This window comes from Drosophila bipectinata, chromosome XL, assembly GCF_030179905.1.
Source record: "Drosophila bipectinata strain 14024-0381.07 chromosome XL, DbipHiC1v2, whole genome shotgun sequence".
Taxonomy (NCBI): domain Eukaryota; kingdom Metazoa; phylum Arthropoda; class Insecta; order Diptera; family Drosophilidae; genus Drosophila; species Drosophila bipectinata.
In genome coordinates, this window is record NC_091734.1 from 4,541,050 (window position 1) to 4,568,506 (window position 27,457).

General features: G+C 37.7%; 1 protein-coding gene across 2 annotated transcripts; it reads left to right on the forward strand.

The window, feature by feature from the left end:
- Positions 1–496: 496 nt before the first annotated feature.
- vnd (ventral nervous system defective) lies at positions 497–27,005 on the forward strand. Of its 2 annotated transcripts, none has more exons than XM_043209683.2 (3): positions 497–1,404; positions 23,271–24,013; positions 25,518–27,004. In XM_043209683.2, exons 1-3 carry the CDS (start codon positions 1,283–1,285, stop codon positions 26,465–26,467), a joined length of 1,815 nt encoding a protein of 604 aa, XP_043065618.1. In that variant the 5' UTR covers positions 497–1,282; the 3' UTR covers positions 26,468–27,004. The 2 variants fall into 2 exon arrangements, with proteins under 2 accessions (XP_043065618.1, XP_043065617.1); XM_043209682.2 differs by lacking the exon at positions 497–1,404 and adding an exon at positions 20,391–21,146 and having other exon boundaries at positions 25,518–27,005.
- The last annotated feature ends 452 nt before the right edge of the window (positions 27,006–27,457 follow it).

The window sequence follows — 27,457 nt, forward strand, 5'->3', positions numbered from 1 at the left end:
GAGTGGTGACCCCGACAAGGGCTTACAAAGTGAGCGAACTGTCTTTGCAGAATGTGCCAAACTATAAACCAAGGATTTAGACCAACTTTAGTCCTGATCGCGGTCACCATTTGTGGTGGTGACCCCGACATACATACAGGAGCCTCCTAAGAGTCCTACCTTTTAGATCCATCTGCCCCACTGTGCCTCAAAACAAATACCCATAAGCGAAAAGCCCGATTTGGGGCGTTGCGAGCATAGTATCTCAGTATGGTCTCCTATATCTCCCCGAATCAGTGTGTATATATATACATACATACATATATTCATGGCTCGGGGCGATAACTGCATGGAAAAGCAACAACAACATAGAAACTCCCTGAACGAGTCGGGATGGGACTTACACCAATATGTTGTATGACTTTATCGATATTCTTGTGTACACTTATTGATATTTGTTTAACTCGGTTGCCCCGGTCCGATCCGGTCCGGCCAGGCTGACTGACTGACTTTTTCGACTTTGGGGCTGCTCTGCTTTGTTTAATACCTATTTGACGTTAATAAGTGATTGTTGTACAGACTTGCAGTCGGATCATTAAAGAATTAATAATATTAGTTGGTTACTAAGATATACCAACTAATTTAAAGTTAAAGCAGTTAAAAAAAAAAAAAAAAGCTCAAATAACCGAGACAACGATCGACGCCGACGATTGCCAATATGTGTATGGTGGCGGTGGGGTGTTGGAGTTAGTGAGTGAGTGAGAGGGCTTTTTGGGGCCAGCCAGGTAGATAGTGCGCACTCGCTCTCCGGGCCGGACGGACGGAGGGACAGATGGCTTTTAGCCCCCATTTGGACGTTTTTATGGCTTATTGAAATCGAACAGCGGCAGTCAAAAAGCGCGCGCTACGCTTGCCACTACCACCGAGATCCAACCAAACGATCCACATTTCTTTTAAATATTTTCCATTAAAATCTTAAACTTTGGAAAATGTAGTCAGTGCAAAAATATATAGTTACAAAAAAAAAATAAATAAATAATTCCGTCGGATACTAATTGCTGTTCATACAAATTATAAAGTGATCGCGCATTAAAAACCAATTGGTGTGCAAATAATTCCTTCAACAAACAAATCAAGTTCATTAAATACAAAAAAAAAATAATAATAATCAAAGAAAATTCATTAAATGTGAAACCCGCGAACCCGCGAATTTTCTTTTCTGTTCTGTTCTGTTTTTTTTTTTTTTGCCCGATTTTCCGCACGCGAGAGCCTCCTCCCCGCCCCCTTTAGAACCGGAATAATTATGAGCAATTATAATCCGAATTGCGGTTACTTCGAGGATTGCAGCTATTACACGAACAACGTGTACAGCCAACAGGATTATTGCATGCAGCCGGATTACGAGTACAACAAGCATGTCTACGAGTAAGTAAGCCACCAAAATTAATATCATAGATTTAAGAACCGACGGCAATGCCGAGGAAAACTCTACCATAAAGGGGGGTATACTACCAACTAACCCAATAATAAAAAAAACCTATCTTGATCCGAAGTATAATCTTGCAGAATTCCTGAAGAGGAAACAGCTTTCTATATCGAGAGTTTATGACGTCTATCTACGTCATTGGATTTTGTTAGACGTAACAATTAATGGAAGTTTTTTTTTAGAGATTCGAAAAGTATTAAATTTTCCACCACCCAACCAGATCACTCAATAAAAGCAAGTAACATTCATTCATTAAAGCTCTTATCGGGCAATAGATCAAAGAGCGATATTTTTGGGGGGGCCTTAAGCTGCCAATCTTTCATTCACAATCATCAGAAGTCAATGGTGGCATGAGTTGGCAGATATAGAATATCAAAAGTTGGGTAAAAAGGGTCTCTATAAAGCGGTTATATATAAAAAAATATATTAGTCAAGTTTGGATATAGATATTATGTCTTATATGACGATATCTATGCTTCTTTTATCTTCAAAATTGTGTTATAACCTCGTTATAAAGATTATTAAAGTCTTAAGACTATATATATGTATTTACTTGTATAGTTCTCTAGAGTACCTATATATACATATACCTTATGCCTTATATGATATATCTGAAGAGATGAGATAGATATTTCAAAATATTATTCAAGTTAGGAAATAGAGTTAATATCTTATATGATATATCTCAAGAGATCCTGACTTTGTTGATCTATAAAATGGTCTTATAACCTCTCTATAAACTTTATTAAGGTCTTAAAACTATATTTATTCAAGAACTTGCATAGTTCTCTATAGTATCTCTATATATATACCTTAAAAGGCAAGTATCTTATAGGGAATATATACCTTATATAGTAATATATATTTCCAAAGTATTAGTCAAGTTAGGAAATAGAGTTTATATCTCATATGATATATCTCAAGAGAAATGGTATTATAATCTCATTATAAACTTTATTAAGGTCCTAAAAAAATATATATTTAAGAACTTGTATAGTTCTCTATAGTATATACCCTATAAGGTTGGAATATATATCATATTATATATATTTGAAAATAGAGTTTATATCTTAAACGATTTATCTCAATAGATCCTGACTTTGTTGATCTACAAAATGGTCTTATAACCTTTTTATAAACTTTATTAAAATCTAAAGACTATATATATTAATAAACTTATATAGTTCCCTATAGTACCATATCTCTATAGTATAAACCCTATAAGGCAGGTGTCCCTTACAAAACCCACAAGCCACCTGCAACCTCTAAGTGTGTATATTTTTGTGTGGAATGATGTGTCAAAATATTTCCTAGAAATCGATGAGGCAATTAAAAACAATTTGATTTAAAATCAGCTAAGAAAACATAGAAACCGGTCTAAGAAAATATCGGTACGAATATACATATATCCCCTTAAAGCCGAAGGAAGGTGCAGGATTAACATTAAATGGCATAATATAATGAAAATTCTATTTGGCGGCTACCGAACCGGATCGAAATGGGAAATATATATAAAGGAGATAAGACCCCTGATTTTCGCACACTTCTAAGCCAATGTTACGGCATTGTGAGTGTGTGATGGATTCGTTCGTCCTGGACTGACTGCAGCGACGGCAGTCCTGGCGAGTCCTGGCCATAAGCCGAGACCGACAACGAAAAAAAAAAGGTGTCAGAAGCAACAATGTGCGTATTATTTTCGTCCACCACGACGACGATGGGATTTTTCTGAAAAACCAAAACACATGTTTAGTGAAATCGTTTGGAAAATCACACATGCGAACTGGGAAACTGAGGAACTGAGAGAAAGGTGAAAGGCAGTGAAAGGTAGTGAGAAAGAGAAGGCTGCTTGTAGCTCCTACTCATTTAATTGGGTTTGCCCATAATCGTTGCATCGAACCCTCGGATTATCCAGGATAATACTGTTTGCCAAATAAAACCAATTCCATTTTATTTGCGCTTTATGTCATGTTCTTGGTTAGATTTTCTCTTTCTATATATATATATATATATATGGTATGGTAGTTCATTCATTGATGGATCGATCCTTTACTTCACTCCCTCTGCCCATATGGCAGCAGCAGGCAGGTCTCGGGGAATACCCGAAGTGGTAAGGACTTGAAGGACACGCTACACTTGTCTCCTCAGAGAGCCCGGCCCTGAAATATGAAGTTCGAAAAAATAATTTCATTTCAATGCTAAAGGAACGCAGTCACTCAAGTTGAACGTACTCCAAATTCTTTATATATATAAATATTTATGTATAAAAAAAAAAAACTAAAAGATGTTACCAAAAAAAAAAAAACAGCCTGGGAATGTGTGCACATGTCTCTGAAGTCGATGAGCCAGGAAGTAAACAAAAGCCCAAAAAAAAAAACAACAAACCCGCAGGAAAAAAAATGTTAGTAAGAATTAAGGTTCAACTTAACCGAATTAGCCATTACCCTTTTTTAATAAAAATTAATAAATTATATATAGTTTTTTATTAGAAATCTTTCTTATAAAGTTTCCTTGGCTCTTATTTTTTTTTTTTTAATTTTTATAGGGCATTTGTCAAGTCGTTTATTTTTTGGAGATTCCTTCAAATGCGTTCAATTTGCGACCCTCACTTTGCGATAATTTGTGTTTATGTTTCTTTAGCTTTTTTTCGATTTGTGTCCCTCAAATATTAATGTCAAGTCCTGACTGAAAGAAACAGGGTTGTCAAGACTTAAAAGAGATTTAAAAAAAAAAAGAAAATAAACTAAAATTAATTAAAGAAAATTAGATCTAAATATTAACTATATTAAATATATCAAAAAACCTTAAAATGTTTTTTCTTTAACCCTTATTTTAATTTAATAAATTCCCTTGTCTACTTAACAACTCTGGCGGAATAGATTTCATGTTCCTGTTCAGGAAACTGTCACCCGCCAAATAAAAGGAAAGTTTTTCACCTTTCTGCCATTTCTCCCATTTTTTTTTTTTTTTTTTGGCTTAAACGGTGCTGTCAAAGCGACGGGCACTTGCCAACTATTAAAGGATGGGCCCCCCCTAGAAAGTAAGGGGGGAGTGCCATGTCAAAAAAAAAAGGATGGCCAGAAATTGATACATTTTTCAGAATTTCTGTTGCAGTTGTAGTTTTTTGTTGGCGAGACGCGTGACTTTGTGACATTTAATGCCAGTTTGTCAGCCAGTTTTGTTTTCTTGAAAAAAAAATTAAAAATAATATAAAAAAAATGCATTGCATGCAGGGATATATATATATATATATACCTTCCAAGGGGATGCCCGCGGATGCGAATGTGAAAATAATACAATAAAATTTACATCCAAGACAGCTCCTCAGCCCTTTTTCTTTCAAAGGGGTTCTGAATATTTGGAATATATTTTTTTGATGGGCCTATAATTGAAGCATGTGATTGCCTGAAGTGTCACGGACAAGAGGGAAATAAATATAAAAAAGGAGGGCAGCAAAACCCCCTAGAATTTATATCTAAAATATATAGATAAATCTAGATACCCACAACTGGGCAATGGTAAGGTGTATATATGTTTCGGAAAATCATCAAATGGAATGAAATTAGGAAAGAAAACAATGCCAACCGAACAAAGCCCATTACCCATGCTGGGCCGGTCATTCATTCACAAAAAAATATTGCCAATTGATGCTGAAAATTGTCCTGGCATTTGGTATAAATTGCAAATGTATCTCTCGGTGTCTCGGTGCTGGTGTCCAGCTGTGAAGGAGGAAGTGAGGAAGTGAGCCCCGAGACCAGAGAGGAAGTTTCAAAAAAAGAAAAACCCAGTGGGACATGATGTAGAAAACCGAGCAGGAAAGACCCGGAAAAAAATAGAAGAAGAAGTCGGAAAACCCATTTGTCAAGTTATGGGCGCTACTCATACAGATTCCTCTGCCCAGCTGCCCAAAAGAGATACAGATACAAATACCTATACTGAGATACAGATACACAGATAGAATGGCGGGATGCTAGCTGGTTCTTTCATCCTTTTGAAATGATTTTTATTTTCATTTTGAATGAGGCCGTGAATGGTCCAACCTCTTCTCTGAAGAGACTCAGAAATCGGGGAGGAAGTACTGGAAAATTGAGGGGGGGAGGGGGCTGGAAAAAAGGGAGGTACGAAAGTAGGAAGTAATTAATCTGGGTTTTATAATTAAATTAAGCTCAAAAATAATTAATTTTGTTTAATTAACTAGAGGGGAGAGAGTCAAGAAAAGGATAAAGTCTAAAAAATTATAAAAACTCCTTAAAAATCTTTAAAAAAGGCCTAACTAAAACAAACAATTTTAAACTTAAATCAAGACTTGAAAACCTCGAAAGTATATATTTTATTAAGCAGAAACCCCCTACTTAAGACCCTTATACCCTAAAGATATAAATTTTCGATCCTCTTCAGTTTCCCAATCTGATCACTTTCCTTTTAATTAATAATACTCTAATCTGACTTAAGCCACTGATGGATTGCTTTTTGCCACCGAAGGCATTGACTTTTAAATGCAAATCTTCTTCCCGATCTCGTCCTTCTTCGATCTCGTGTCACCCCAAAAACCCAGGGAATGGAATACCAGCTGTGTTTGTCAATCTTTAAGATCCTTTTTCGGTTACGGCCACGCCTCTTTGTAGCTCTCTTACATCATCCTTGCGAACAGAACAAATAAAATTTGCTGAAAATCAATAATGTATCTACAAGATCACGCCAGAAAACAACTGACCAGAGGGCAACTGATCAAAGAATAGAGGGCTATAGTATATATGATGTATATTGTATAATAAGTGAACAAGGCATTTCCGCCGGGTTTTTCACCTTTTCTTTTTTGTATTTTGTTGGAAAATCACTTCCGCGCATCGAATCAAAGACCCAAAATTGTCATGGCCATCAATTGAAAACACAAGCGAGCCAAAGATTCAATAAAAACACTGAGAGAAATGGGGGTTTTTGGTAAATAATAATATAATATTAGGAGATTAAATCATAATTTTATTTTTGATAGAGTAGGTTTTGTTGAGAAACTTGGTTTAAGTTCAGAAAAAATCTACAAATATTTAAGATTCTAAGAAAGAGATGTAGTGTGTTCTATAACGGACATAATTCTCATAAGAAAGTGACCTAATAATGATCACTTTTATTATAATATAATAGTCTATTATAGTCTTTTTCTAAAGAGAAGAAAACTTTTCTTAGAAAAGTCTACAAATATTAAAGATTTTTAATATCAAAAGATGCTTAAGGTATTATAATAAACACTAGTCCTAAAAAATCATTACAAATGCCTTAATTTCTACGTTTTTAAGAGGCTTTTCTAAAATAAACCAATAAATTTGTATTAAAAATTCATTAAAATAATTTTAAAGCTATTTAGTTGTTCTATCAAGGACATAGGTAATTCTCCTTAAAAAGTGCGTCAACTTTTGACTATTTTTCTCATAGTGTAGTATCCTTTTAGGGTATATTCTAAAATCCATATAATCCAGAGAGGAAATCCATATAAATATTAGATATTCCTTGATGAGATATAGGACTTATCTTAGCCTATTTTTCTCCTAATATTTCTGCTGTTACAGTCTTTTTCCCAAAGAAATGAAAACTCTACACATATTGAAGATTCTTCAATGAGATATAGGATCTTCTATAAAGAACATAATTCTCCTAAAAAGTGATCTAACTTATATAATAGTATCGTATAATATAGTATCTTTTTAGAGTATATTCCAAAAGAATGGATTACTATAGCTATAACTATAGAGAATATAACTCTATTAGAGATTCTTTTATGAGATATAGGATCTATCTTAGTCTATTAAAACTCTAAAAATACTCCAAATTCTTTAATAAGATATAGGATCCTCTATAAAGAACACAACTCCCATAAAAAAAGTTACCTATCTTAGTTAATATTCCTCACCTTTTAAAAGTACCTCCCACTTTTCCTCAGTGCCCTGTAAGGAGACTCTATAAAGAGTATGTCCTCTATACAGCCTAGCCCATGGTAGGGGGTATGGGTTATTCGACTTGGACTTGGACCCAAAAAGATATACCCGAGAGTGAGAGGGTCAAAAAGGGAGTGGGAATAAAGGGCAGAACCGGAAGGTAAATTAAAATGGATGACAATGGGATGAGCGTGAAGAGAGAGGGGCTGCATCTAAACGAGCATTGAATGGATAATAAATGTGTATGTGTGTGTGTTTGTATCTGTGTGAATGAATTCGACAAGAGTATGTGCCATGTGTGTGTGTGTTTGTGTGGCACGCTGCTTGAGGCTGCTGCAACATGGCCGCCGCTTAATTGTATCTCTGAGTCCCGAGTTAAGCAAACACCTTTTGCCAAAAAAAAAAAAAAAACACACCCGAAATCGAATTTGAAATAGAGGTCCTGCCGTGTGATGATGCATTTGTGATTTTTTACGGCTAGCATAAGGATGGCAGGATGTGTGGCAAACGAGGCGTTTAATTGGGGTTGTTATAACGCCATGAAATCAAAAAAGGACACCCCTCTACTAGCCTCCTGCCTTGTGCCTCCTGCCTCATGTTGCCTGCCAGGAGGAATTCCTTTATTTTTGAAAAGCCATGAGGATTGTCGCGCGGTTACTGTGCGATTAACAAGAACAATTTGTGACATTCAACATATTTTATTGCATTCGTATGTGGAATGGAATGGAATGGTCGTGGTAGGGATGGGGGTTCTCTTCTAAATGGTATTCAACTGGCGTGGTTAATTCCGTCTATCCGTCGGATACAGATACGGATATGGATGTGAACACAGTCTGCCTTTTGGCCCAATCACATTGTCACACTCCAAACTGCTTGGCCCAACTGACAGCTGCCGATCCTGCCCCTGGAGAGTCCTCAATGGCAACAGGACATTTGAAGTCCTTTCGAATAGCTATTCTCTAACTTTAGGCAATTTGTGGTTGCATTTTGTAGGAGGGGGTGGCAGGGGGTGTTTTGTTTAAGATTTGGAAGTGGGTTTAGGTTAGGTTTTAGGATTGGTTTCAGGATTGGTTTTAAATAGTGATTTTAAAAGGTTTTAAAAGTCTTAAAAGTCATTGTTTTTAGAAGAAATACTCAGCTTTTTTTTGAAGTATTTTTAGAATCTGTAGAAATTACTATAATTTTGTCTAAAATTTCACCGACTTTCAATGATATTCTTGGTAAAAAAAAAAAAAACTAGAGCTAAACTAAAGGATAGTTTCATAGTTGGTAAATATTTTTTGGAAGTTTCGTATAGAGATTTAAGGTCTTGAAAGTAATACTTTATTTTATATGAAATTGTTACTTTCTTTTAAAGGTGACCTTCTTAAAAAAGTCGACTTTTTTTTGAAGATTTTTAGAATCTTTAGAAAGCACTATAATGCTCTATAAAAGTTTCTTTATTTTCCAAGATTATTTTGTTTAAAAAACTGTGAAAACCTTTCAACTAAAGGATCTCCACAGTCTGTAAATATTCTATGGAGGTTTTTTAAGGATTTTAATGGTCTTAAATTAAGTCTGAAGTCTTTAATTATTTAGTTAATTTTGTTTTAGTAAATAGTCTCTTATTTTAAAGATCTATAAAGTATGTAGAACTCCTTATAGAACCTGTAGAATTCACTACACAATCTGTAGAATTTACTATTGAATTTTTAGAATTCACTATAGAACCTGCTATAGAACTCTATATAGAATTTCTATATAGAATTCACTCTATAGAACCTGCTGTATAGAATTCAGTACAGATCCTTGAGATTACACTATAGAATCTTTAGTATTTACTATAGGAAGCTTCATAATAGTTGCCATTACCCTCCAATAACTATCAATATTATTGATGTTCTTGAAATAGAACTTAGCAAATTAAAGGATCTTGTTTAAAATTTCTTCTCTAAGATTAAGGAATTCTTCTCTAAGAACCATATCTCAAACCTTATCCTATACTTATTGCCTCTAAGATCCCAAAAAACCCTACAATTTTTGATAAACCCTTTAATTTAAACCCCTCTTCTTCCTAACTAATCCCTCATTGTTATTGATATGCAAATAACAAGATTGAAAACTAATTCTCTCAACAAAAAAAACATAAATAAAAATAAACTCAAAGAATGCAGAGTCTCAAAAAAACACACACACACTCACTCACACAAATAGGGAGATAAGGTCGAAGGACATTAAGGACGAGAGCTCTACTTAGAGCCCGAAAAAATAGTAACAAAACAACAACAACAACAACAAGCCGTTAAAGTAGTTTGAAGAGCTGCACACTCTGGTATCTGAACGAAAAAAAACAAAAAAGTATCTGAAAAATAAATAAATAAATATACAAATAAAAGCAAGAGCAAGAGAAGACAATAAAAACAAACTAGTTTTTTTTTTGTAGAAGAATCGAATTGAATTTGTTTGTAATTTGAATGCCAACGCAGATACAATCCATGAGATACATGTTGTTGTGGCTGCTACTTAAACTTCCTGCGGAAGCTAAGCTACAACAACAACAACAACAACAATAATATTTTACATTGTTATTAAATGCAACATCATCATTAAGCCCATAACAATGGAAGATACAAACACACACACACAGAGAGAGATATACAAAGATACAATAATACACATTTACAGTTACAATTACAAAAACCAATGAAAAATGGGCGTGCGCACAAAAAAAGGGAAATTTTTCCGAAAGTCCTTGTTGGGAAAACAAAAAAATATCCCAAACATGCGCGAGTATGATCCTCTCTCTTTCCCGCACGACTGCCATTGGTTGGTCGGCAATGACGCGCCCCCTTTTGGCAGCGACGCCGACGGCAGCAGAGTACAGAGGGGTTAAACCCACCTGCCCAGAATTTCCCCACCCCCCGATACCAGATATCAGATACCAGATCCCAGAAAGGTCCATTTACATTTTCATTCTCCGAGTGGTATGGTGGTGATGGTGTGAACGTCATGAGCGACTATGGAGTGCCCACTCTGGCGCGAAAAGGATATGCCCTCAAAAGGACACTCCACACACTGGGCCGTGTGTATATATATACATAATGTATACATCCTTGTACAATATTCTATGTAAATGCCAATGGCAGTAACGCCCTTTCAGGATCACAAAAAAGTATCCCCCCCTCTCCAAGTTAGTTTAATGTTCGTGTTGATTATGTACTTTCCTATATTTCACTTGGGCCTCCTTTCTGGGTGTGTCCTTAGGAGAGTGGGGGGTGTGGGTGGCATCCATGTATTGGCATGTGAAGGATCTGAGCTAATCATGGGTTAGCTTATGAAATCGAAAATCAAATTGCACGAAGCGAGTCCTGAAGCTCAAATCCTTGTATATAGAAGGGCTCTACTTTAGGCGCTCCAAGTGCTCTATAACAGTTCCGTTACACGCAAGGAGCAGGACCTTCCCAAGGAGGGGAGCTCATACCCACCCATACCAATACCCATATAAGGATACTCATAAAATGTGAATATGAATATGAATATGGGAATAAACAAAAATATATATATATGATATATCCAATAACCATGGACACGCAATCGACATGGACGGCTTTAATGTTGACAGGGTTTTGACAAGGATATGGTTTTGGGAGGGTTTACTTTAAGACTAGGGAGGTTTTTATAAAGGTATTATGAAGGTTTAAGGATATTACTAGCATTATTAGTTAATATTTTCTAAAAAGAAGTAAAAATGCTTGCTTTGAAACTAGAGTTTGGAATATATTATAGAAAATAAACTTTAGGAATGTGGTGTGTAGTATCTATAGACTGGAACAAAGAAGAAAAAGCTATAGAAAGCTATCAAGCGGACAGATGGACACACGGACAAGGGCATATCGCTTACTTCCTATGTTTCCTATGTTTTCCTACTATGGTATCGTAAAATCCTGGAACTAAGTATGCTTAGAGTACCCTAGAACTAGAGTACTATCCCTTTAATATGGTATGTCTAGGGGGAAACCATGAACTATGCAATTTTATAAAAAAGTTAACGGACACGCGGACAACGGACATGGCTTACTTTGCTATGTTTTAAATAAGGTATTCCTGGAATACAACTAAGTATCCCAATAGTATCTCTAGAATATTTAGTATCTTAGGAACTATTATAATGAAAATCTATAAAAAAAAAAAAGCAAACGGACAACGGACATGGTTTACTTTTCAAGTCTTGAATTTTGTATCCCTAAAGTGGAACTAGTATCTAGTGGAGTATCCATAGAGTATCCCTAAAATATAGTATCTCTAGAGTGGAACTAAGAAGATGAAAAATCTATAAAAAATCAAGCGGACAGACGGACACACGGACATACGGACAAAGGACATGGTTTACTACGATGATATGTCTAAAACATAGTATCCCTAGGGTGGAACTGAGTACTACCACTAGAGTATCTCCAATATATAGTATCCCTAGAGTGACACTTGGAACGAAAATCTAAAGAAGATCATGGCTAACGGACATGGTTTATTACGATGATATGTATATCTAGATCTAGAATATAGTATCCCCAGAGTGGAACTGAGTACTACCCCTAAAATATCTTTGGAATATAGTACATATAGTAGAACTTCTATAGTGGAACTCATAATGAAAATCTAAAGAAAATACGGACACACGGACATAGCTTATACTACTTAAAGCTAATACTTGAAGAAAAAGGATATATATGGATAATTCAAGAACTCTATACCTTAAGTATAGTATATCTAAAGCCCAAAACTGCTAATACTACTTGAAGAAAACCGAACTTTAAAGGTCCTCCCACACACCATTATCTTTCTAATTGCCATCTCGGATATGTATGAAAGTAATGCCCGATCTGATGATATCTCCATTGAGGGTTATGACATCCAGTTCCCGGCCATAAACACATGTCCTGACCCCTGGACACAGAGCCGCAGACACACAGAGTAGGTCGGCTCAGTTGTCGGGCGATGATAATGATAAATACAATATAATGACGCGGCGATTGTTGACAGCATCAAGTGCAGAGGTGGGAGTGAGATGAATGCGCCGGTAAGAGGGAGTAAGAGTATGTTCGGGAAGAGAAGCCCAAAAGAAATCTCAGAATACTCCTTGGGAGTAGGTGTCCCAAGGAGTATCCCGGATTCTCAAGACATCATACATATATATAGTGACATATCCATAGCATTATACATAAACTATGTAAATGTCCACACACCCACACACTCACACATACACATTAAGTATTTGTCAGAACTTACCCTTGAGACTTAGATTCAAATAGGCAAATGCACCGAACATGATCCTAGCCCAAATCAGACCTAAACATAATTGAGGATGGAAAAGTACTTATAAACAAAAATCCTCAGACTAAACAGACCGAGGGAAACATGCATTCAGCACGTTCCCATAATTCAGATCCCCAAACCCAATCGTAAAACTCAAATTTCGGGACCAAAGACAAAAACAAATTCAAAAGCAAGAATCCAAAGTCCAATCGGGAAAGTTCTCAGCCTAAACAATAAAACACACTCAATTAGAATAAACACACTCAAGTAAAGCTCGAAAGCTCCAAAACCGAGGTTTGATCGTAAAAGAAGTCAGAGTTAGGAGTGAAGTTCAGTTTAAGATCTACAAGTAGTAGGTTGGTGTTCTTCAAATAAAGAATATTTGTAACCAGTTGGACATAAGAAAAATAAAGATAATTTTTTTTATTGAAAACTTATGGTGCAAACATTTAATTGGCGCAGTCGGTAGGATTTCTAAAAAGGTCCTTACACCAAGTTATCGGTACTGATCAACAAAGAAGGATAATACTATACGACTAGTTTATCCTGATCAGCGAAAGTGACTAAAAGAAATCCGCAAAAGAATTTATGTGCAGTGCGACTGTATATAAAGACAATTAATTAAAAATCCAATTCGGTCAATAACTCCACGAATTTTCGTGCGACAATATTGCAATACAAAAACTTCAAAAGCGATAAAAATGGCGACACCACAGTTATCCGAGATCCATCTCAATCAATTGATTGGACAAATCAAGGAACTGCCTTATTTCGACGGCAACCCAATAGAGCTCAGCCGATTCATTACACGGGTCGAGTATCTGTTGCAGTTATACCCAACACAGGATGTGAGGCAAAACCATATCATCTACGGGGCCATCGAGAGGACCATTATTGACTCAGCACAAGCAGTCATCGCAGAAGAAAAAACCACAACATGGATGCAGACGAAACTGGCCCTGATTAAAGCATTCAAGGACCATAGGCCATACGAAGATGTCATCCGCCACGTACATCAAACACCTTACCCAGGGAGCATCAGTAAGTTCATAAACGAACTTAAAATCAGGTCATCCGTAGTTTTAAATAAGTTAGATTTAGAAATGGATCAGACAGATAAAACAATTTATACAAGTTCATTGAACAAAACAATCAGGGATTGCATTGAAAAGAAACTTCCGGACAGATTGTATAATTCACTATCGAAAAGAGATATTACAACTATTACTAACTTAAAAGAGGCAGCCATGACTCTAGGCCATTGGGATTCAGATCCATACGATAATTATAAAACCAGGTATTATGATCAACGTAGGAATTTGGGTAATTCAAGACAGAATCAAAATTACTCGAGAAATAATTCAAATCATTATCCCCGACATAACTCAAATAATTATTTGAATTATAATCCAGGATCAAGCAATCCAACAAATATTCCGAATTCACCTGCCAGAAACCAAAACCAAGGCAACTATCATGAACTCAGAAGGAATTTAAATCAAGGTAGAGCTCAGAACCCCATGAATTATCAGGCATCAACTTCTAATAATTCTCCAAATGCACCTGTTAAGAGACAGAGAGAAAGTGAAAGCGCCCAAAGTAGAATGGACGTAAATTTTCAGCAAATAGCCTCGGAAAACGAAAACAGTATCCTTATATCAGAGTAGTAGTCAAAGGTAAAACTCTCAAAGCAATGATCGATACAGGATCTTCCATTAACATCATGAGAGAAAACTCAGGAAATTTTGCAGAAACTAACGAAAATCAGAAAGTCTATACAATAAATGGACCAATTAACTTACTTAAAAGCATTACATTAAATCCCAGTAAAATTTGCCCAGTAAAACAAAAATTTTTCTTACACAAATTCTCAGAGAATTATGACATACTTATAGGCAGAGATTTTTTGAAAGAAAGTAAAGCTAAGATAGATTATGAAGATGAATCAATTACGTTAGGAGACAAAAAACTTTTCATTGAATATGGTGAAGATGATAAAGAGGGCAAGACCGCACTAAAATGCCTTAGCTCAAAATCATCCGAACAAGAAATTAAAAAGGGCAAGACCGCACCAAAATGCCTTAGCCCAAAGTCAATCGAAAAGAAAGAGGAAAAGGATGAGACCGCACAAGATTGCCTTAATCCACCTCTATCAGAAGATGACTCATTTAATTTTTCCATAAACAACGAACTTAGAGAATGCAACGAATTTCGTCTCGAACATTTAAATGAAGAGGAAAAGAAAGATTTAAAAAGGGTTTTGTTTGAATTCAAAGATATTCAGTACAAGGAAGGTGAAAATTTGACTTTTACTAGTACAATAAAACATTCAATACAAACAAAACACGAAGACCCGATATATAAAAAGCCATACAAATATGCGCAAGCTTTTGACGAAGAAGTTAATACACAAATTACTGAGATGATTAAACAAGGAATAATTCGAAAGTCGAAATCTCCTTATTGTTCACCAATCTGGATAGTCCCAAAGAAAAGCGATGCTTCAGGAAAGAAAAAATTCAGATTAGTAATAGATTATAGGAGTTTAAATGAAATCACAATAAACGATAAATTTCCGATCCCTAGAATGGATGAAATTCTAGACAAATTAGGAAAATGCCAATATTTTACAACACTCGATTTAGCCAAAGGCTTCCACCAAATTCAAATGGATGAAAATTCCATAGCAAAAACTGCATTTTCAACTAAACATGGGCATTATGAATATACCCGTATGCCATTTGGTCTTAAAAACGCCCCTGCAACTTTCCAAAGATGTATGAACAATCTCTTAGAAGATTTAATCTATAAAGATTGTTTAGTATACCTGGATGACATCATTATTTTCTCCACTTCATTGGAAGAACATATTTTGTCTCTTAAGAAAGTTTTTGGAAAATTAAGGAATGCCAATTTGAAATTACAATTGGATAAATGTGAATTCATGAAAAAGGAAACAGAATTTTTAGGTCATATCGTAACTACAAGTGGTATCAAACCTAATCCTAATAAAACCAATGCTATAACTAACTTTCCAATACCTAAGACCCCAAAACAAATAAAATCATTTTTAGGACTATGCGGCTTCTATCGCAAATTCATTCCTAATTTCGCTAATATTGTAAAACCAATGACAGTTAAATTAAAAAAAGGAGCAGTAATTGATATAAAGTGTAAAAATTACATAGAAGCATTCGAAAAATTAAAAGTACTTATTACTTCAGATCCAATACTTATTTATCCTGATTTCAGTAAAACATTTTCTTTAACAACTGATGCAAGTAATATAGCAATCGGTGCAGTGTTATCACAAAACCATAAACCCGTATGTTATGCAAGCAGAACTTTAAACGAACATGAAATCAATTATGCCACGATAGAAAAAGAATTGTTAGCGATCGTTTGGGCAACGAAATATTTCAGATCTTACTTATTCGGAAGACGTTTTGAAATACTCAGTGATCATAAACCTCTTGTTTGGCTGAATAATATCAAAGAACCAAACATGAAGTTACAGAGATGGAAAATAAAATTAAATGAATTTGATTACGAAATTAAATATTTACCCGGAAAAGAAAATTATGTAGCGGACGCTTTATCCCGAACCAAAATAGAAGAAAATATGTTAGGAGAAGTAGCCGAAAGTGTAGGCGCAACCGTACATAGTGCACAGGAAGACAACCAAAATTACATACCAATAACGGAACGACCATTCAATTATTTCCCTAGACAAATCGAATTAATAAAAGGAAATGAAGACCAAACGAACGTACAGCATTATTTTCATAAAATCAAAATCAAAATAACTTATAAAGAAATGACTGAAGACCTGGCAAAAGAAATAATTAAAGAATATTTATGTACAAAGAAAAGCGCTATTTACATGCACAATGACTCAGATTTCCCAACATTCCAGAAAGTTTTCGTAGAAATAATCAATTCTAATCATTTAACAAAATTAGTAAGATGCACAACTAAATTAGAAGATATCTTGACATACGCAGAATTCAAGGAGAAAATATTGGGAAGACATAAAGAACTATTACATCCAGGAATAGAAAAAACAATTAATTGGTTCAAAGAAAAATACTATTTCCCTGACCATCAAAACTTAATCCAGAACATTATTAACGAGTGCGAAATTTGTAACATATCTAAAACAGAACATAGAAACACAAAACTTTCTTTCGAAACCACCCCAGAAATACAAAACATCCGTGAAAAATACGTAATGGATTTTTATATAGTAGGTAATCAACAGTTTTTATCTTGTATTGACGTGTATTCAAAATTTGCTTCATTAGTAGAAATAACAAGTAAAGATTGGCTAGAAGCGAAAAGAGCAATAATGAAAGTATTTAATGAAATGGGAAAACCACAAGAAATTAAAGTAGATAAGGATTCAGCATTTATGTGTGTAGCTTTACACAACTGGTTAGATTCGGAAGGAGTAAAAATTCAGGTAACAACAAGTAAGAATGGTATATCAGACGTAGAAAGATTCCATAAGACAGTTAATGAAAAACTACGAATCATTGGAAGTGAGACAAATATTGAAAATAGGTACACTAAATTCGAGTTAATACTTTACATTTATAATCACAAAACAAAACATAATGCTACAAACAGAGTACCAGCCGATATTTTCATGTATGCAGGAACACCCGATTATGATACACAGGATAAGAAAATCAATAAGATTAATCAACTAAATAAAGACAGACATGATTATGAAATAGATACCAAATATAAGCAATCTCCGTTAGTAAAATCAAAAACAACTAACCCGTTTAAAAAGACAGGAAATATCAGACAAGTTGATGAGAAACATTTTGAAGAAACCAATAGAGGCAGGAAAATTACTCATTATAAATCTAAATTTAAAAAGAAAAAAATAATTAATAAAAGTAAATATAACAATTCCAGACAAACAGAAGAAACCTAATGGATTCAACAACCTCTATAAAATTATTATGTTTATGATTATATTAACTACTTCAATTCAAATGACGAATGGACAAAACATCGAAATAAATCCGATAAAAGCCCAAAATGGATACTTAATGTTTAAAACAGGCACGATAGACATTCCAACTAATTATGAGAATCACTTTATAAGCATAAATATTACGAAAACAGAACAAATCTTTGAGAAATTAGTAGAAGAAGCATGTGAATTCAAAGGAACATTGCAGATAGAATATTTAGTGGGAAAACTTCAACGAGAAATTAATGGTATTAAAATCGCAAAACGTAGCAAAAGAGGGTTGCTAAACATTGTAGGAACAACTTACAAATACTTATTTGGAACATTGGATCAGGATGATAAAGAAGAGTTAGAACAGAAAATCGATACACTAACTGAGAATAGTATTCAAAGTAATGATTTGAATAAGATTATTGATGTCGTAAACAATGGATTAGATTTAATCAACAAATTTAGAGACGAGGAAGAGAAAGAGCAACAGGCTAACGTCCTAATATTTAATCTACAACACTTCACAGAATACATAGAAGACATTGAGTTAGGAATGCAACTAACTAGACTTGGAATTTTTAACCCCAAACTTTTAAAACATGATAATTTAAAACAGGTGAATTCCGAGAAATTGCTTAAAATCAAAACTTCCACTTGGCTCAAAACTAATACAAATGAAATTCTGATTATGTCCCACATTCCTACCGAAATATTTAAAGCCCCTGTTTTCGAAATTATTCCCTACCCAGATGAAGACAATAACATACTAACAGAGAACACGATCAATAAGTATTTCCTACATGATGAAAAAGTATTTGATAAAGAAACAGGAAAGATTGTATTTGACGAATGTATAAATGGAATAATTAAACAAGAAAATACAGGTTGTAAATACACTAAAACTCATAAAAATTTTCAAATTGATTATATTGAACCAAATATTTTATTGACATGGAACATCCCTAAAACATTTTTAAATCAAAATTGCATTAATAAAGAAATTTCTATAAGCGGAAGTAACCTTATCAAAATCCTTAATTGTTCGGTTCAATTGAATGAATTTATCCTTTCAAATACAATGGCAGATTACACCCAAACAGTTTATGTCAGTAATAATGTAACAAAACTAGAACCGCTAGCATATATCCAAACAAAAGAAATTATAAAAACACACACAAAATATTATAATGTATTCCAAATAATAACAACAACTACTTTTATAATTACAATTATAAGTTTATCTTTGTATCTATTCTATAAGTTCAAAAGTTTACCGAAGAAACTAATTGTAAAATATGTAAAACCAAAGGAAGAAACACCAAAGATTCCAGAAATTGTAAACGATCAACCTAATATGAACATAGGAGAGCATCTCATGTTATACCCAAATCTATCGACCTGAGGACAGGCCAAATTCAAAGGTTGGGGGAGTGACATATCCATAGCATTATACATAAACTATGTAAATGTCCACACACCCACACACTCACACATACACATTAAGTATTTGTCAGAACTTACCCTTGAGACTTAGATTCAAATAGGCAAATGCACCGAACATGATCCTAGCCCAAATCAGACCTAAACATAATTGAGGATGGAAAAGTACTTATAAACAAAAATCCTCAGACTAAACAGACCGAGGGAAACATGCATTCAGCACGTTCCCATAATTCAGATCCCCAAACCCAATCGTAAAACTCAAATTTCGGGACCAAAGACAAAAACAAATTCAAAAGCAAGAATCCAAAGTCCAATCGGGAAAGTTCTCAGCCTAAACAATAAAACACACTCAATTAGAATAAACACACTCAAGTAAAGCTCGAAAGCTCCAAAACCGAGGTTTGATCGTAAAAGAAGTCAGAGTTAGGAGTGAAGTTCAGTTTAAGATCTACAAGTAGTAGGTTGGTGTTCTTCAAATAAAGAATATTTGTAACCAGTTGGACATAAGAAAAATAAAGATAATTTTTTTTATTGAAAACTTATGGTGCAAACATTTAATTATATATATGTATATAGAGGAGGATACCATACCCTCTCTCGCTCAAGTGCCACTCGTCCGGGCGGGCGAGCGAGCGAGCGAGAGGTTTTGTTGGAGAGGGAGCGAGAGCTACTACTTACAACAAGGACATGCGGCTATCTCGCTCTGGAGCGAATGGTGGTGGATTCTAGCTGGTGGTTGAATGGGCCACTCACATTGTTGCCGTGTATCCTTGTTGAAAAGGACATGAGAAGCCACTTAGCGCGCCCAACAAAGCCGAGAGTCTCTCCAGTATCTCTCTTAGTATTAGTATAGCTCTTCTGTATGTGTGTGTGTATCTGTGTTTTATATACCAATGGCAGAGGGATGCAGATGCAGTACTTGGGACTACTACTCTATGTATATGTGTGTGTGTGTGTGGTTTTTGGTACTTTTCTGCTGTTGGCCGACTTGGCGGACCTGGACTCGTGTCGAGTTCTTGATGCCTCGTTAGTTGTTGATGACACTTCAGTTTGGAATGTTTAGAGTGCGCTCCGATCCGTGCAACATACAAAATAAAACCCGAAATAAAACCCAAAAAAAAAAAACGGAATACACCCATCATCCAACTAAGTGACCCCTGAACTATGACACTGGACTACCATTCCTAAAGCTCTGCTTTTTTTAAAAAAGGATACTCTCAGCCAAGTGACACATCAAGTGATTATAATTATTGTTTTTTTTTTACCGTGTTTTATCACAAAAAAAATCTTTAAAAAATTAAATCTTAAAAATAAAAAATCAAATTTGAAAAAAAAAATCCTTCAAAGTGGCGGAAAAACGGAAAAGTCCGCCCACGCCGCCGCCTGTGCCGCAGCCGCAGCGTCGAAAATCAAATTCCGGATCTACGCCACCGCCGCCCAGCAGCGAGATGACCAGTTCCGGATCCTTGGAAAGGACACCCACCAAACGGGAACGGGAGCGGGAACGGGAACGAGACAATAGCAGTGGATTGGGCAGCGCCGGCAGCTTGCCCGCCTCGCCGCAAAGCGCCATCACTGTGAGTCCTGCCTCCCCGGCCACGCCCACCACACCAAAACGCCCCCTACGCACCTCCACTCCTTCTCTGGAACGCGAGAAGGAGCGCGAGAGGGAACGAGAAAGGGATCGGAATCTGGATCGGGAGAAGGAGCGTGAGCGTGAGCGGGAACGGGAACGAGATCGTGAAGATCGCGACCGTTCCGCCAAAATCTTCAGCACCGCCAGCACCACCGTGCCCACAAATACGAATCCCTCCTCGGGACTGGCGCCCGAGCATCTGCGCATCCCGACGGGAGCCGCCGCCTTTAGCGGCTTCCCCGGACTCCACAGCATGAGCAGCCTGATGGTGCCATCGTCGGCGGCAGTGGCCGCGGCGGCGGCTGCTCCCTTCCTGCCCTGGTCGCCCATATTGCTGCCGCCGTGGAGCCATGCCCTGCTGCCAGCCGCCTTTTATCCGGCGGCCTTGAGAAATGCTCTGCCCGGGTAAGACTTTTTAAAAGGATTTTTTGTGGGGAGGGAAGTGGTGGGGGGTTGTTGGGTGGGGGATATGGATATATAGGATATGGGTTTATAATATGAGAAGATTTGGTTTATAGGAGACTGGATGTCGGTATAGGACTTGGAGGCTATTTTGGGTAATATTATTGGGCTTAAAGGGTTTGGGAATTAAGTCAAGAACTGATATTTTGAGGTAATATCTTTATGATCTATTTGGTTTAGTATTAGCTGGTTCTATATATTTTTCTATGGTTAACTTTTGGATGATCTGGATAGGAACTATAGGAACTGGATATTCAGGAACTGTATATAGGTTTTCAACAATATTATCATGATTTTCTTGAAATACTTTTGTATTTGAAATAGTTTCCATATCTTAAATACAAAATTATAGATCTATATAGGAAGGAAATAGGTTCCCTTTACAGTCCCCTTTAGAAGGTATATCTATCCTTATCTCTAAACTAAACTAAACTATCTAAAGTTTCCTAAAAAACACACTATATTATTTCTTCAAGTATAGTTAGGATTTGGGACTAGTCCTAAGATCTTTATAGGTAGGATTCCACTTCCAGTTATCCTATTTCCTATCCTAATCCTATTTTTTTTTATTGTCTTATAACTAGATCTTATAACTAACTAACTAGAAACACTCTTCTATTTAAATCTTTAACTCTTCCTCTATATTTTCTATATAAAATATCTTATATATTTAATATCTTATATCTCTATAAACATACCCTAATATCTTCTGATATAAAATACCCAAAACCCTCCCATAACTTTCTCATCTCTCATAACCAGGATCCCCTTGTGATCCTTTTTAAAGCCACTCCTGGCCCTCAGCTAAGCTCTTCTCCTAAATCACATCATCACACCTCTGCCAGCCCCGGGGCTCTGTATTAGTTCAAGTTCCAATGCCGCAAAAAAAAAATAAACCACTAATGGACTTGTCCGGCTAATCCCGACGGGAGGCCACTTGCCAAATTAGTTAAATCCCCGATCCTAATATATAGGATGGGATGGCAGGATGGCGGAACGTAATTCCCCCGTTTCAGAGACCGGCAAGTACTCAAGGTCCTGGGTGTGTTGTTTTGGCGATTGGGAAATTCTATGATGTCCTGCGGCTGGCCTGGCTTAGAAATTCCCGACTGGCCGATATGGAATCGGAGGGAAACCCCAATATCCTGCAAACATGTGTGCAGCAGACAGAGGCAGACTCGCACAGGACTCGGGACACGGCGATCTATGGCGATTCCTATTCTGGCGTCACACTGTCTGGCCCAGAAGAAAGGGAATTCCGCACAGGACGACGGGGAATGCCCCGATCTTGTGTGTGTCCTGTGTGTCTGATATCCTGGCGTGGGAATTTCTCAAGACGAGAATTGGGAAAAACTCGAGGTGGAAAAACCGGAAGCAAACAATCTTCCAACTTGCGCCAACATGTGGCAGGCATGACCTGTTCGACCTGCCGTACGCAAGGCACCTGACCCTCACTGACCCTAACTGACCCGACCAGAGGCAGGTAACCCAACCGAGCAGATCGATTTGCGTTTTTAATTGTTGATGGATGTGTTTAGAATGCGGGGACTAGGTGTCAATAATCCACCGATTTGTCTACACTTAATCAAAGTTAATTCCGTATCCCTCAAGGTGAGAGATTTTCACCATATCCTGGCAGATCCTTGGCAGATATCCTTTTGAGGGGCAAGTGCGAAAATCTTGTGAAAATCTATTGAAAAATCTGTGAAAGTCAGAGCGCGGCAGGTAGCCCTAGAAGAGATCCTAACATGCTTTCGGAAGATCCTTGCAGCAGTATCCTTTTTGGGTATCCTTTTGTTGCATCTTCCGGCCATTCATAAGATCGTTCACCGGATGTAGCAACTATCCGAAGTCCGGACAATTGAATCCAGAAATTCATGGGTCATCGTCTGCTATTCACAATTAATCATCTAGAGATGGGAGGTTTGATGGCAACTCTTTTAATCAGAGTTGTCTAGTAGAGAGTTCTGATAGCTTCAGTCTCTTGATTTAGTTTCTAGTTTTAAGATCAGTAATCAGTAAAAATAATAAAAGAAAACCTAACCCCTTTATCCTTTATCCTTTTAGCCTTTTTGACGCCAAAGTGCCGTCGTCGCAACGCTCTGGCTTCCACATATCGGACATCCTCAACCTGGAGGGCTCCGAGCTGAAGAACGCCGCTGCGGCCGCCGCTGCTGCCGCCCATCATGGCAGCGATCTGAGCCACCACCACCACCACCCCCACCATCATGCGGCAGCAGCCGCCGCAGCGGCAGCGGCGATAGCTGGTGAGACGGCCGGCGGTAATGTGGGGCATGCCACGCCATCAACCTTGTCGCCGACACCGGCCGGTGGAACTACGGCCGCCTCGGCGACGGGGACAGGAGCGGGCGGTGGAGAGGAGCAGCATTCCGGATCGGTGGAGCATCACACCACCGAACACCATGCCCCGCCGCAGCATCCGCACCACCACCAGCAGCCGCATCATGCTGCCCACCTGCAACACCATCAGCACCACCAGCAACCGCAGCCGGGCCAGGGCCAGCATCCGCACCACCAGCAGGCGGTGGCGCCTCTTCCCCTGCCCCACCATCAGGGTGGTGGTGCGGGTGGCGATGTCAGTCATGCCCATACCGCCGCCGCTGCCCATCTGCTGGCCAGCCACAATGCCGCCGCTGCGGCAGCCGTCGCCGCCGGCCAATATCTGCCGAATCTGCCCAAGAACTTTGCCGGTAGCTTCCAGGACGAGATGTCCTCGTACCATCACATGGCCCAGACCATGTTGCAGCACTCGGGACGAAGTGCCTGGATCAAGGAGAATGAGATCTATGGTGAGTTCTTGTTCTAGAGTCCTGTAGAGTCCTGTAGAGTCCTTTTTGAAAAAAAAATAATAATTGCCAGCCACTCGTTGGGTCAGTCGAGCGATGAGTCGAGCAGCTGTGTTTGCATAGCCGCTCGCGAGTCCTTGGGCAGCAGGATATGCAGGATTCAGGTGCTACCAGGCCCACACCCAACCCTCGTGTTCTTTTTTTTTTTTTATTTTTTTTTTTGAGGGTTGGGGCAGTCGTTGTGCACCCCTCTCTCCTATAATCTTGACTAATAGTCGGTATGCGCTTCACACTTCAGGATTAGTCCTGTTGTTGTCCTTTCCGTTTGGCAAAAAAAAAAAAAACAAAACAAAAATGAAAAAAAAAAGGATAGTCAATCGTTTCGATCGACTCCTTGTTGTTGTTGCGAGCCAAACATTCGACTCGTCCTGGAAATTTATGGCACGCACTTCCGCCTCGTCCTTATGGATATCCTTTTTTTTTTTTTTTATTATTCCAACAAATTATAATTGGCGTTCTTTTTTTTTGGTTTTTGGGAATTTTCACAGCTGTGTGATTATATTAAGTTATTAATTTTGTTGAGGTTGTCATGGTGAAGAGTTGAGTTTAGTTTTAGTTTAGTTTAGTCCTTGGATATCCTTACCACGCCCTGATGATAAATCATCATCAAAAGTGGGCGAAACGTTAGAGCCCATTGATGGGATGGTCTGGATGGTCTCGATGGGTGTTTTCTGAGGTTTGGCTTTTGTTATCCTGCCTGCAGGACGACCCATTCAAGGTCAACAGTCACAAAATCAAAGTGTCGGATCAGGTAGAATATAGGATCCTTTAGGGAATCCATCTAATTGACATTATTAGCCAAGAGACCCATGTCTGTGGTCCAGCTATAGGGGTGTGTGTTTACGGGGGTAACCCCCTTAACAAGGGTTGCTCCTGACACCAATGATGTACATACATCTGGCATTTGGCCACAGCCTCATGTCGCGCCTAATCCAATTTGCAGTCCTATACCCCCCTCCACCTCCTATAGATCCTTTTTTTTTTTTGCCTGATCATTCATAGATCCTGCGGAGGTAGGGAGGGAGGTACCACAGACGGGGTGTGTCGGTGCATTAATTTATGGCCAGAAATAGAAAAGAAAAATTAAATAAAACACAAAAAGGCATTTGAATTGCTGACAAATTCCCACCCAGCACCCGGGCACCATGTCCTTTGTGTCCTTGATCGGTTCGGTTGCCTTGAATGGAGAGGAAAAATACAAAAAAAAAGGATATTACTAGAAAAGGAAAGGAAAAGGATATAAAAAAACAGAGCTACCATTTTGTTTTGTTTTGGTAATTGGGGTTAAAAAATGGCGTTTATTAAAAATACTATTTAAAAGGTATTAAAAAATAAAGGGAAATTTCTAAGGTAATGCGAAAATGGATTTATTTTTAAGGTTTTTCTATCTTTAAAGTTTAAACCTTCTCTAATCAATAAACCCTTTTTATTTTTTGTATCCTTGCAGGCAACCAACAACCCGCCAGCCCCGACAGCACCTCCCCAGTGACCTCGGAAGTGTCGTACACCTACATCGGTTCCAATTGCCAGACCTCGCCGGCCCTCTCCGGGGACTACAAGTCCTACAGCCGGTCGGCGGACAGCGATGCCTTGTCCGTGGGCGATGCCCTCAATTCGATGCACGGCCCACCCGGCGGAGCACCGTCCGCTGGAGGACCTTCCGCTGCTCATGTCCTGCACAATAACAACAACAATACCACAAATAATAACAACAATAGCCTGAAGCACGACGGGATAAACGGAGGAGGAAGTAGCAACCATGATGATAGTCTGAATGAGGATGGGATCGAGGAGGATATCGATGATGTGGATGATCCGGACGGTAGTGGGGGCGGTGGTGGTGGATCCGGGGATGGGATGCCGAATAAGAAGCGAAAGCGCAGGGTTCTGTTTACCAAGGCCCAGACCTACGAGCTGGAGCGACGATTCCGCCAGCAGCGCTACTTGAGCGCCCCGGAGCGGGAGCACCTGGCCAGTCTGATCCGCCTGACGCCCACCCAGGTGAAGATCTGGTTCCAGAACCATCGCTACAAGACCAAGCGGGCCCAGAACGAGAAGGGCTACGAAGGCCATCCGGGCCTGCTGCACGGCCATGCCACCCATCCGCACCACCCGTCGGCCCTGCCCTCGCCCCGCCGCGTAGCGGTGCCTGTCCTGGTGCGCAACGGTAAGCCCTGTCTGGGCGATCCCACCTCCAAGCTGGGACCCGACTGTGTCGCCTCCGCCACGGCCACCGCCATGCAGAATGCGGCCGCCGCCCACCACCTGGTGGCGTTGAATGGGGCGGCCGCGTACCAGCATGCCGCCGCTGCTGCCGCCGGCCTCCATGCCCATGCCCATGGAATGGCCCACGCCCATGCCCAGCACGCCCACGCCCAGGCGCGCTGGTGGCCCTAATATTGTTAGTAGGGGCCTGGAGCCACTCGAATAACTAAAAAAAAACAACAAAACAAAACTAATACAAGAAATGGGTTAAATGCAATATAACTGAAGAAAAAAAACATAAATGGAGGGAATTTCACTTGAAAATTAAATTGAATTAAAAAAAAGGAAAAAAACACAGAAGATGAAGCCAAAAAAAATAAAACTTAAAATTAAATCACAACTAGTTGGTAGCTACACATTCCTGTAAATAAGTTAGAGGGGAAATATAACCCAAAAAAAAATTATAATAATAATAGCCAGTAAACGAAAGGCCCCAACAACCTAAAGGTTTTACTTAGTCAGGGGTTTAAAAATTAAAAACTAAAAAAAAATGACAGGAAAGACCATAGTATAGAGTTCAGAGTTCAGAAGCAATACTTCCAATAAATTACTTCAGTCGGTTCCTGTCTAGATCCACAAAACATTTAATAATACTTTTTAAAAATCTTAAAAAAAACTAGCCATTCCTAATTTTTTTTTTCTTTTTTTTTCATAGTTCTAAGAAAAATAACTAAAAAAACTGTAAATATTAAAAATTTAAACACAAAAAAAAATAAACCCTAAAGGCAATGCAACTTAAACTGTACTATATTATCAAGCATAATTAGTGTTCAAATTTTTTAGAAAGAATTTAATAAACAATACCAATTTTTTTTTTATTAATATATAAAAACATAATTGTAGACATTTAGTTGTAACTAACAATTTTTTTTTCGTGTGTGTGTGTGTTTAGCAAGTAATGAAAAAAAAACTCTTTGAATTTATAGTCAGTAATGAGTTCGTAAATGTTAACAAAAAATTTAAAAAAAAAACCAAGAAAGACAAAGGACTAAAGACTACAGACAGACAGACAGAACTGCAAAAAAATACATTTTAGAAATTTAATAAAAACCATTTACAAAAATATTACAAAAAAAAAATATTAATATATAAATGCATTTTTAATATCATTTCAAACATTTT

Excerpts from the sequence above, each read along its gene's own strand:
- vnd (XM_043209682.2), top strand. The coding sequence starts at position 20,554 with ATGACCAGTTCCGGATCCTTGGAAAGGACACCCACCAAACGGGAACGG. Across the intron at positions 21,147-23,270 it reads TTGAGAAATGCTCTGCCCGG|CCTTTTTGACGCCAAAGTGC; the intron begins GTAAGACTTTTT and ends TTATCCTTTTAG. Across the intron at positions 24,014-25,517 it reads CAAGGAGAATGAGATCTATG|GCAACCAACAACCCGCCAGC; the intron begins GTGAGTTCTTGT and ends GTATCCTTGCAG.